Source organism: Brassica napus, chromosome C6 (genome assembly GCF_020379485.1).
Source record: "Brassica napus cultivar Da-Ae chromosome C6, Da-Ae, whole genome shotgun sequence".
Classification (NCBI taxonomy): Eukaryota; Viridiplantae; Streptophyta; class Magnoliopsida; order Brassicales; family Brassicaceae; genus Brassica; species Brassica napus.
In genome coordinates, this window is record NC_063449.1 from 40,778,605 (window position 1) to 40,790,387 (window position 11,783).

General features: G+C 29.3%; 2 protein-coding genes across 2 annotated transcripts; both read left to right on the forward strand.

The window, feature by feature from the left end:
- Positions 1-4,693: 4,693 nt before the first annotated feature.
- Positions 4,694-5,941, forward strand: LOC106406847. Its single transcript, XM_013847583.3, has 3 exons — positions 4,694-4,935; positions 5,024-5,232; positions 5,468-5,941. The coding sequence occupies exons 1-3, from the start codon at positions 4,843-4,845 to the stop codon at positions 5,763-5,765; spliced, it is 600 nt and encodes a 199-aa protein (XP_013703037.2). The 5' UTR covers positions 4,694-4,842; the 3' UTR covers positions 5,766-5,941.
- Positions 5,942-6,805: 864 nt separating this feature from the next.
- LOC106404678 (reticulon-like protein B14) lies at positions 6,806-8,002 on the forward strand. The gene is made up of 5 exons (XM_013845376.3): positions 6,806-6,961; positions 7,052-7,238; positions 7,315-7,444; positions 7,540-7,609; positions 7,706-8,002. The coding sequence occupies exons 1-5, from the start codon at positions 6,883-6,885 to the stop codon at positions 7,876-7,878; spliced, it is 639 nt and encodes a 212-aa protein (XP_013700830.2). The 5' UTR covers positions 6,806-6,882; the 3' UTR covers positions 7,879-8,002.
- Positions 8,003-11,783: the final 3,781 nt, after the last annotated feature.

Sequence of the window (11,783 nt, forward strand, 5' to 3'; positions counted from 1 at the left end):
TCACTAATATTCTTTTTTTTTTATAGTACTATTCATGTTTCCAAACAATGTACTCATTTATTTATACTATTATCCATGTTTCCAAACAACACTATAATTAATTTTATGTCCAAACAATATAAAATATTAGATCACATATTTTTAATAATTTCTAACAATTTTCTTAAAATTATTTAGAAAATTAAATAATTTAAAAATTCAAATCATTTATAAAAAACAAAAAAATAAATAGAACTTATTTTTACACGTTTAAATACTACAAAACATTTTAATCAATAATAAATCAATTAAATTAATGGATTATTTTATTTATATTTCCTAAATAATGGTTATATAATTTATTTAAGTACCACAATAATTCAATAATAGCCATTACATAAATAAATATATATATATATATATAACGTTATACATTGTACAATAAATATAATAACAAAAATTATTATAAAATTGTTCAAAATATATGTTATCTAAAAAATACTTAACACTAATTGTTAACAACAAAACTAAATCGATTATAATATAAACCAAATTATTAACAAGATAAATTATAAAAAAAATTATTATAAAATTAGCTAAGCTATATAAAAGGAGTAATATGATCAAGAAATATTTATAGTGCTTAATTATTTTATATCTATCATTTTCTATATCAGAATTTTGTAAAAACAAACTTTAAAATTTGGATTAAAAGATGACAAATTATGAAAATATAAAATTTAAATCAAATTGGATTACATATCTGTCATCCATTGGTTCCATCAGTTAGTCTCGGGTCTTAGTATTTTTTCTAAAAATATGGATATTTTTAAAAACTTAAATCGAATTATCGGATCACCGGATTATAAATATGAATATTTTTAAAAACTTAAAAACACTGATTTAAATACACAATATTCTTATAAATTAACAAAATATTTGTTAAATTATTAGTAAAGAATTTCATCATAAAATATTCTGCGCTTGCAAAGCTCGGGTCAAGATTTAGTTTATTATGCAAATGTAATACATGCATTAATATGTATGTACAATAATCGTGTCAAAGATTCTAATTTTCAAAAGTTATTTTCAGATTCCTGAGCGTACCATATATTTTGAGATTCCATTTATGTTTTAACATTTTTTTTGGATCACCAATTTTCGTCCTTAAATTAGTCAAATGTTTTTAATTTGAAATGCCATGTTATTCATCATTAATTTAATGGAATATACAAAGTAAGTATTTTTATTATTAATATTTAATCTTAAAATGGACTATAGTATAAAAATGGCTATATATCGTATATAGAAAAGAAATATTTCATCTGAATATGTCAAACCAGCTTTAGGAGTCTTATTATTGTAAACAGTTTTTAAGATGTCCTTATTAACATCATTTTTCAAATTTGAGTAATAGTTCTACAAAATTATTGTATGTTACCTTAATGCTAAATTAGGTATAAAGTAATGGTCAATGGCATATTTATTAATAATTTATCAGTTTTTTTCAATAAAATAATTATATTAGTTGTTAATAACTAATTTTCATTAGAAAATGAGAAACCAAGATATATGGTATTTCCACAAAATACAAACTTGGATGTATTTTTTTGTCAACAAACTTGGATGTATTATCTATCTTACTAAAACAGAAACATTATGTTGGACCTAACATTTATTTTGTAAGTTTTTAAATTAAATACATCTTTTTACTTTATGGTTAAACCTACCTTAAATCACTAATATTCTTTTTTTTATACTACTATTCATGTTTCCAAACAATATACTCATTTCTTTATAATATTATTCATGTTTCCAAATAACACTATAATTAATTTTGTGTCCAAACAATATAAAATATTAGATTTCATCTTTTTAATAATTTCTAACAATTTTCTTAAAATTATTTAGATAAATTAAATAATTGAAAAATTCAAATCATTTATAAGCAACAAAAAAATAATCTCATCTTTTTAATAATTTCTAACAATTTTCTTAAAATTATTTAGATAAATTAAATAATTGAAAATTTCAAATCATTTATAAACAACAAAAAAATAAATAGAACTTACTTTTACACGTTTAAATACTTCAAAACATTTTAATCAATAATAAATCAATTAAATTAATGGATTGTTTTATTTACATTTCCTAAATAATGGTTATATAATTTATTTAAGTACCTCAATAATTCAATAATAGCCATTACAAAATATATATATATATAACGTTATACATTGTACAATAAATATAATAACATAAATTATTATAAAAATTTTCAAAATATATGTTATCTAAAAAATGCTTAACACTAATTGTTAACAACAAAATTAAATCGATTATAATATAAACCAAATTATTAACAAGATAAATTACAAAAACAATTATAATAAAATTAGCTAAGCTATATAAAAAGAGTAATATGATCAAGAAATATTTATAGTGCTTAATTATTTTATATCTATTATTTTCTCTATCAAAATTTTGTAAAAATAAATTTCATGAAATTGCAAAACAATGAACTTTAAAATTTGGATAAAAAGGTGACAAATTATGAAAATATAAAGTTAAATCAGATTGGATTACATATCTGCCATCCATTGGTTCCATCGGTTAGTCTCAGGTCTTAGTATTTTTTTAAAAAAATATTGATATTTTTAAAAATTAAATCGAATTATCTGATCACCGGATTATAAATATGGATATTTTTAAAAACTTAAAAACACTGATTTAAATACACAATATTCTTATAAATTAACAAAATATTTGTTAAATTATTAGTAAAAAATTCATCATAAAATATTCCGCGCTTGCAAAGCACGGGTCAAAATCTAGTTTATTATGCAAATGTAATACATGCATTAATATGTATGTACAATAATCGTGTCGAAGATTCTAATTTTCAAAAGTTATTTTCAAATTCCTAAGCTTACCATATATTTTAAGATTCCATTTATGTTTTAACTTATTCGTGGGTCATCAATTTTTCGTCCTTAAATTAGTCAAATATTTTTAATTTGAAATGCTCTGTTATTCATCATAAATTTAATAGAAAATACAAAATAAATATTTTTATTATTAATATTTAATCTTAAAATGGACTATAGTATAAAAATGGTTATATATCGTATTCAAATATTACAGATATAGAAAAGAAATATTTCATCTGAATATGTCGAACCAGCTTTAGGAGTCTATTATTGTAAACAGTTTTTAAGATGTCCTTATAAACATCATTTTTTTCAAATTTGAGTAATAGTTCTACAGAATTATTGTATGTTACCTTAATGCTAAATTAGGTATAAAGTAATGGTCAATGGCATATTTATTAATAATTTATCAGTTTTTTTCCATAAAATAATTATATTAGTTGTTACTAACTAATTTTCATCAGAAAATAAGAAACCAAGATATATGGTATTTCCAGAAAATACAAACTTGGACGTATATATATATATATATATATATATATATTTTGTTAACAAACTTGGACGTATTATTAATTTATTATTCGTCAATTCAAATAAAATTACTAGAAATTATGATTGTTTTTGAAAATTGTAATGGGTGACAGTTGTGAAAATATCTAGGTCTGGAAGCCCAATGGGTCTGTAATTAACACGGGCTAATATCTTATAGATATTCTAAGGGTGACAGGGACTTGCTATCACCGGTAAAAGGACAAACGGTGGGGCCGACAACTTAGCGGTGATCCAGCTATTCCGGCTGAGCATACTGATCTTTGTCAAAAGTGAGAGCCTCCTCCTACCTAGAAACGACCTGAAGAATCTTTTCAGAAATTTCTTCTGATTGCTGCATTTTTTGTAGAGCTAATTAGCTCAATATACTTATAAAAGTGGGATACCATACAAATGGAGGAAAATGGTAGTGATGGGGGAAGAAAAATAGAGGGATTTAGGGTATGGATTGCAAATATGGTATCTTTGGGGTGTAGGGAGTACAATTGCTTTTTTTTGTATTATATTCCACAAACCAAAAAGATTTAATAACTCAGCATAATGACAAATGGGCATCTTCTTTGGATGATTACTTTTTTTTTCCAACTTCTGGATGATTACTTATCTCTTCCAAAATGACATTGAAAGGATAAGCTAGCAATGATGGAGACATAACATTTAAGATCAATAATCATTACTGTATCAACATAAATTATTATTTTTAATTAAATATAAACGAAAATGTAAATAATTTTGAATAAATAATTTTAAACTTCCAGAAATTCATATTATTTTTAATAAGATACCTTAATGTAAATTTTCAAAATTTTGAATATTCACTAGTAAATCTAATCATACGTTTGTTTGTACTTGTATCAAATATTCTCTCCGTTTCAAAATAGATGATGTTTTAAGGAGTTTTAATGTTTTAAAATAGACGATGTTTTCATATATGAATACATTTTTTCACTTTATCAAAAACTGTGTAACCAATGATATTTTGTAGTTTATTATGTGATTGGTTGAATAACTTTTAATTTATATTTTAATGATATTTTTAAAATAAAATATAAGTTTTTTAATAGTTGTGCACAATTTTAAAATTTTATGTATTTTGAAACAGACGGGAGTATTACAGTATACTTTTTACGACAGTAAAATAATTTTATTAAAGAGTCAGAAATATTAGATATTAAAATATTCTTTTTACCAAACAGTTGAAATATACTATCACACGTAAGCTATCAGTCCAAATATTAATGATACAAAATCTTTAAAAAATTGGAAAAACATATATCAAGACACTTTAAGACTTGAGCGTCTCTTCACACTTGACCAAAAAGGACTAAAGACACAAAAGAGCAAAGAGAAATTAGGAGAGAGAGAGAGCAGAGAACCAAAATCGATGGCGGTTTCCGTTCCCATCCTCGCCGTCGTCACTTCCCTTCACCTCCTTGCCTTCGTATTCGCCTTTGGCGCCGAACGACGCCGTAGCACCGTACTCTTCTCTTACAACACTCTCACCCTTTCTCTTTCTTTCTATTTTTCGATTTAATCATTTCTTCTCTCTCTTTTGTAACGCACAGGCTGTACCAGTGCCCGACCAGTACGATGAGAAGACTTTCTGCAGGTACGGAACAGATGCGTCGACGGTGTACGGCATGTCGGCGTTTGCGCTGCTTCTCGTGAGCCAAGCGGTGGTTAACGGCGTTACAAAGTGTCTCTGCTGCGGAAAGGGCCTCGTTACTGGTACTTCTTACACCGTCTGGGCTATTGTCTTCTTCGTCGTCTCTTGGTAAAGCTCATCCCTTTCCTCTCTAACTCGATTCCCTTTTGTCTTCACTTAAGTAAAGATTCGAACTTTGTTTAGCTTCCAAGATCTGAGCTTGCAAGTCATAAAGAATTGAACTTTGAAGTGATAGTTTCTTCTATTTTGAATCTGAGCTAAGAGAAAGTTATGATCTTGATTGCTTGTTATGTATGATTCCAGATCTTGAAGTTGTTTTGTGAAAATCATACTTCTTTCACAGGGTAAGCTTTTTAGGTGCTGAGGCGTGTTTGTTGGCTGGATCAGCGAAGAACGCTTACCACACCAAAAGCAAAGGCGTCTTCCAAGGAAAAGAGCTTTCGTGTGCGGTCTTACCCGTTGGTGTCTTTGCTGCTGGAGCTGCTTTTACTCTCCTCTCTTTGATTGCCACCATTCTTTACTACTTGGCTCATTCCAAGGCTGACACTGGTGGATGGGAGAAGCATCATAACGACGGTATTGGGATGACTACTCCTGCAGATGCTCCAAAGCAACAGAACACCGACTTTGACAAGGCTTAACGGACTTCTGTTTGGTTCTGATGATAGCTATGCTTCTTTTTTTAAAGACAGGGTTATAAACTAATAGCATAAAATGTTGTGTTGTTATAATTGTTCATATAAACTTGTATTGTGAGATGGAGTGTTGGCTCTATGTATGTCTACTTATGAGAAACTTGGACTGGCTCCTTAGATTATCGCTTGACCACAACTAGTACTGAGCAGATTATCCCAAACCCGAAAACCAAACCGGAAGCGAGTGAAAAAAATGCTGAGAAAAAAAACGCGACATGAACCGGACTTAAAATTACAAAACCTCAAACCGTTCCTAGACCCGAAACGATACGCCGAGAACTGGGTATCTAAATCGAAATATATTAAAAATATTAATTATTTTTAATTTTAATATATATAAAATATAATTTATAAATAAAAGATATCTAAAAAAATTAGAACTACCTGAATATTTTTTTGGTTTTTTCCGTGTGTAAGTTTTTGGGATTTTTTTGGTTTTTCACTTCGGGGTTTATAAGAAAATAAAAACCCGACCTGAACACGATATTACCCGAACCAAACCGATCCGGAAAACGCCCGGTTCCTAAACGGTTCCTAAAGATCAATCCAAAAACCGAATAAACCGGACCGACCCGAATCCCGAATCGAAAGCTCGAATCCCAGCGCTAACCACAACTAGAGATGCTAACAATGAGCACTCATAAGTCATAACGGGCTGGTGCTAATCTGTTAGGTCCAAGGCCCAGAGATAACAGTCCTAGCCTCAACTTGGAATATACTTGCATGAGAAAGGATTGTTAAACAAGGTTACAAGGATCTAAGATCAAAATGTTGATGAACTTTTTGGACTACATTTTCGATTATTATTTCAAGTAATGAACGATTCTCGACAAGCTACTAAAACTAGTTTACTCATGTAATAAAATAAAAGATGAGGCTTTGCAACATGCTAAAGCTATACCTTTCCCAAATCTCAAATCGGTTTCTTCTTTATGAATCCAAGAACATATCCTTTCTCATCCTCAGAGTAGGGGATCTGCTTATATAAAGCCTTTGAATCTTGTAGCTTAGATAACAAAAAAAGGCTACTGTTGTTAGTAAAAAACGCGAAGCCAAAACAATTATGACGATTTATGGATATGAACATGGAGCTTCATCAAGAAAGCGAAGATCTCTGTACCACAACCTTGGAGGAGGACATTGTAACATATATATCTCTCTTTCTTTATTTACATTCATCTTTGTTCTTTAATCTTCCTATTTAAACGAGTTTTGCTCTTGAAATGTTGTAGTTGCTGATATAATGTTCTGGAAAAACAAGAAAGAATCAGGAACAATCTTGGCGGTTTTCACATTGATATGGTTCTTATTCGAAGTGGTTGAGTATCCTTTCATCACTTTTCTCTGCCAGATCCTCTTGATCTCCATTTTCATATTCCTCATTTGGTCTTACATTGGCTCTTCACAACTAATCAAGCGGTAAGAAAAACAAAACATCAAAACCTGATTCTTCTTTATGAAACCAAGTACTCAAAGAACACGCCGTGTCGTGCAGGCGACCACCAAGTATTGACGATCTAAAGATCTCTGAATCAACTTGGAGAGTCTTGTTCGACAAGATAAACTGGTTCATCATCAAACTGTATGATGTTTCAAGTGGAACAGACTTCAGACTTCTAGTTTTGGTAAGAAGATCATATATACATCTTAAATTTTTTTAAAGTATTAATTTCAACTCAAGATTTTGTGGATTAAAAACTCGTGTCACGTTCTGTTTCAGGCCGTTGTTTCACTGTGGATATTATCAGTCGTCGGAAACTATTTCAGCTCTCTAACTCTATTATACATTGGTGAGTTTATGATTTTATCTATGTACAGACTTCTCTGTTTACATAGGGTATGTCTTATATTACAAAATAAATAATTTATGTGATTTTTTGGTGAAGTATTTGTGGGACTGGAAACGATACCAATGCTGTATGAGCTATACGAAGAAGAGCTGAATTATGCAGCAAGTAAAAGCGGGATGAACATGAAGAAGCTCTTTGACAACTTTAACTCTAAAGTCATTAACAAGATCCCTAAAGCTACCGGTAAAACTAAGAGGCGTAGTATGTAACGTTATGTTATATCAGTATGCTGAAACTGTACATGTTACACCGTTAAATGCTCACTAGAAAGTCAAGATTCAATGCTAACGTTATGCATCATCAATAAAATGATTATTAAAATTCTTAAAGAAATATGTTATTCATTAACCATATGATGAAATTGATTGATTGGAATATAGCAAGTGACTTTAGTTTTAGTTTCTATCTATAACCAAAAAAATTATCATTCACGATTTTTGTAGTTTTTAAAGCTAAATAGAGTTTCACCCACACGTTCGTGTAGATATTTTTTTATTTTATGAATATATAATTTGATATTATAATAAATATTTTAGTATCATATATTGTGTAACTCTATAATCTTATTTTTTAGGTTTTTTATTCGACGCTGATAATATATAATAATTTATTTTATACATAATTTACTTTGTTATTAATTATTATTATATAATATAGAATATAATTTTTTAAAATAATAAATAGATGTAAATATAAAATTTAATATTAACAGTTTTATTTTTTTGTATATGAATTATATATAGTTTATGAAATTTTACCCATTTTAACGGTGAATGATATTTATTTATTTATTTAAATTAAATTACTCTTCAGAAATAATATAAGTTACTTTACCAATTTAATATAATTATACCATATTTAATTTATACAGTAATTTTATTTTAATATAATATAAACTATAATTATAAATTTATAAATAGCATATTTGAAAATTCTAATTAAAATTAATTTATAATAATTTTATATTAATAATTACGAATTAATAAATACAATATTTTATATAAAAATATTTGAAAATTTTAGTTATATTTCGTTAGATTTTTCTCAACAGATTTTGTTATAACTAAAAAAATTAAATTGTAGTCAAAATTAATTTATTATTAATATCTTTATAGAATTATTAATATTTTCTAGATGTTATATATTTGATTAAATACTTTATTTTGTTTTTTCATAATAATCTTAGATAGTGTTTTGTTTTAATTTCCTTTTTACAAAGCTACATAAATAATGTTCGTTGCGGGATTTAACCCAACACCTTATATCACGAGCTGACGACTGTCATGCACCATCTGTCTCTGCGTTTCCAAAGGCACCCCACTCTTTCAAGAGAATTCGCGTCATGTCAAGAATTATGGAATTTGGTGATTGTCTTCGAGTACACTAAGTGAGTTTTTGTTAGAGGAACCCTAGATGCTGTCGGAGTAAAGGATCGTCAACAAGGGCGTTCTAATAACTTGTAGATTCTTATCCAAGACTTGTTTCATTTGATGATACCATGTGAATCGATAGAAACATGTGAAGTGTATGGCTAACCCAATAAAGAAAAGAAAATAAATATTTCTAAAAGTATTTAAAAATATTTCCATATTTTCTAATAATATTTACAAAACTACATAAATAATACAAAATTGCATAAACACGTTTTTGGAAATTAAAAAGATTTCCAAATATTTTTAGAATATACATGTAAGTGAACTTACCATATTTCCGGAAATACGATTATTCTTATCTGTAAAATGTAGCTTCTGTGGTGTGTAGAAAATATATAATTAACCCGTAATTTTTCTTTACCCAATATACCTTATGTAGACTTTTGATTTATTTTTACATTTTGTATTCATAGAAACTAGACTTAAATATAAAAGGGGAAGACACATTCAAAAGAAATGTAAATACTTTTAATATCTGTCGATTTCGAATTTCTCATAAGTATATTTTTTATTTAAATGTAGATTACTAATTCTAGTAAAAATAGAATAATTTGTTAAAGTTGGAATTCAATTTCCACCATGTCATTTTTCGTAGAAGATGACATCTTCTTTCCTTAGAACATAATGAATTTTTTTTAAATAACTTTACAATCCCAAAAAATTACTATGTCTATATGGATATTTCTTCAATTGTTTCTATTTTTTATATTTTTTCATAAGACTATTTGTTTCATTAACTTTGATAAATAGAAAAGTTATTTAAGACATAGATCTACTTGTCAAACAAATGGGGTGGATGATGAGATCGGGAGAGGATATAAATGTCTGGGATGACCCATGGCCCTCCCACTGTGAACAGCTTAGGCCGTTTGGTCCAGCTCCAGAAGCCCTCCAATCACTCAAAGTCTTATATTTGTTCCTGCCAGAGTCATCGGAATGGAATTTAAAGAAAACCGAGCTCTCTTCCATTTCACAAAGAAAAAATACTACGGTTACGACCTAGTAAGCTAAAAATAGTAGATGAACTAGTGTGGCTGAAAGCCCCATATGGGGAGTACTCTACACGTTCATGTTACCAGACACTAACGGAAGAGAACTCCATTGCAGCTCTCCCAACTCAGTCTATTGCTCCCGATTGGCTATCGAATGTCTGGAACATAAAAACATCTGAAAAGATCAAAGTTTTTATATGGAAATTCCTACATGATGTTCTCTACCAGTAGGGAAATAGTTTGCTATTCGTAATATCCCAGTGTCTACACTATGTCTGAGGTGCACCTTGTCTTTCACTGCCCCTATGCGGCTCAGGTATGGGATTTAGCACCATCTTCAAGAATAATCAATCCTTAATCGTTCAATTCGTTTCGTGAGGGACGGGAAAGGATCCAAACAATCAACTCTCTCCCTCAAATGGGAATCGAAGCAGGAACCCTTGCAGTCTGGATCTGCGGGTCGATTTGGATCTCAAGGAACCAACTAGTCATCCAGAAGCGGAGTTTCACCCTAGCAGAAACTCTCCAAAAATCTCTTGCACATGCAAGAAAATGGGTAATGGCTCAAGCCCCTTCAATCTCTACTCCTCTGAAGCCTTTGATCAGATTCAAACCAAATCCTAGACGCTCTGGACAATGCTCTGTCTTCACGGATGCAGCGTGGAACTCCACAACCGCCGAAGAAGGATTTGGTTGGATCATTGATGATCTGATTTTGACATCACAACATGCAGCGACATTGACTTTTCTCTCCTCCCCCCTTATAGCAGAAACTTTGGCCGTTCTAACAGCCATGAACTTTGCTCTCTCTCTCTCTCTCTCTCTCTCTCTCTCTCTCTCTCTCTCTCTCTCTCTCTCTCTCTCTCTCTCTCTCTCTCTCTCTCTCTCTCTCTCTCTCTCTCTCAGTCTCGACTCAATCGCCATTTTATCGGATTCCCAAATTCTCATCAATACGATCAAGAAGAAGGATCTGACTCTTGAGATTTCTGGAGTTCTTCGTGATATCTATCACTTATCGGCTTCCTTTACGTCAATTTCCTTTAATTTATTCCAAGATGAGACAATGTTAAGGCTGATTTTGTTGCAAAACATGCCATTTGGTTTTAAACACAGATTAATTTTATGAATGAAAATGCGAGTTTGCACAAAAAAAAGTTATTTAAAACGAAAATAAGACGAAGAGTCTTATACTAAATGGACAAAGATGATGTTTTTTATTTTATTTTGGCAATATATATATATTTTTTTTATATAATAGTTGTCAAAATTTTGAAATCCTAGGATGAAAATTAATATTTTACTTAAAAAGATTGTATGAAGGGTGCCAAATGTCAACTTTCTCACCGACCAGTGTAGATCGGTCCCGTCATTTTGTCTTTATGTATAAAGTATAAACAATACATGGTACCAGCTCTACGCTTGTGGACCTGGAATTTTAGTGTTGACTAAACATGGTTGTTTGTTAATATACAACAAAACAGAAATTCAGGATGATGAAAATAATTTTTTATCATAAATATAGTGGACAAGTGATTTTTGTTTTTTTACGAGGAACTTCTATTCTATTATTTTCGAAGTGGCTTGGATAACCCGATCGAAATAAAAAACCCAGTGTAACACAATTCTCTATAAAAAAATATTGCAATCATACCTAAAAAATCATAAACTATATTTTGCACTAGTGGGATA

Coding starts and splice junctions, on each gene's coding strand:
- LOC106404678 (XM_013845376.3), top strand. CDS start 6,883: ATGACGATTTATGGATATGAACATGGAGCTTCATCAAGAAAGCGAAGA. Junction 6,962..7,051: donor CAACCTTGGAGGAGGACATT/GTAACATATATA, acceptor GAAATGTTGTAG/TTGCTGATATAATGTTCTGG. Junction 7,445..7,539: donor ACTTCAGACTTCTAGTTTTG/GTAAGAAGATCA, acceptor GTTCTGTTTCAG/GCCGTTGTTTCACTGTGGAT.
- LOC106406847 (XM_013847583.3), top strand. CDS start 4,843: ATGGCGGTTTCCGTTCCCATCCTCGCCGTCGTCACTTCCCTTCACCTC. Junction 4,936..5,023: donor CCGAACGACGCCGTAGCACC/GTACTCTTCTCT, acceptor TGTAACGCACAG/GCTGTACCAGTGCCCGACCA. Junction 5,233..5,467: donor GTCTTCTTCGTCGTCTCTTG/GTAAAGCTCATC, acceptor CTTCTTTCACAG/GGTAAGCTTTTTAGGTGCTG.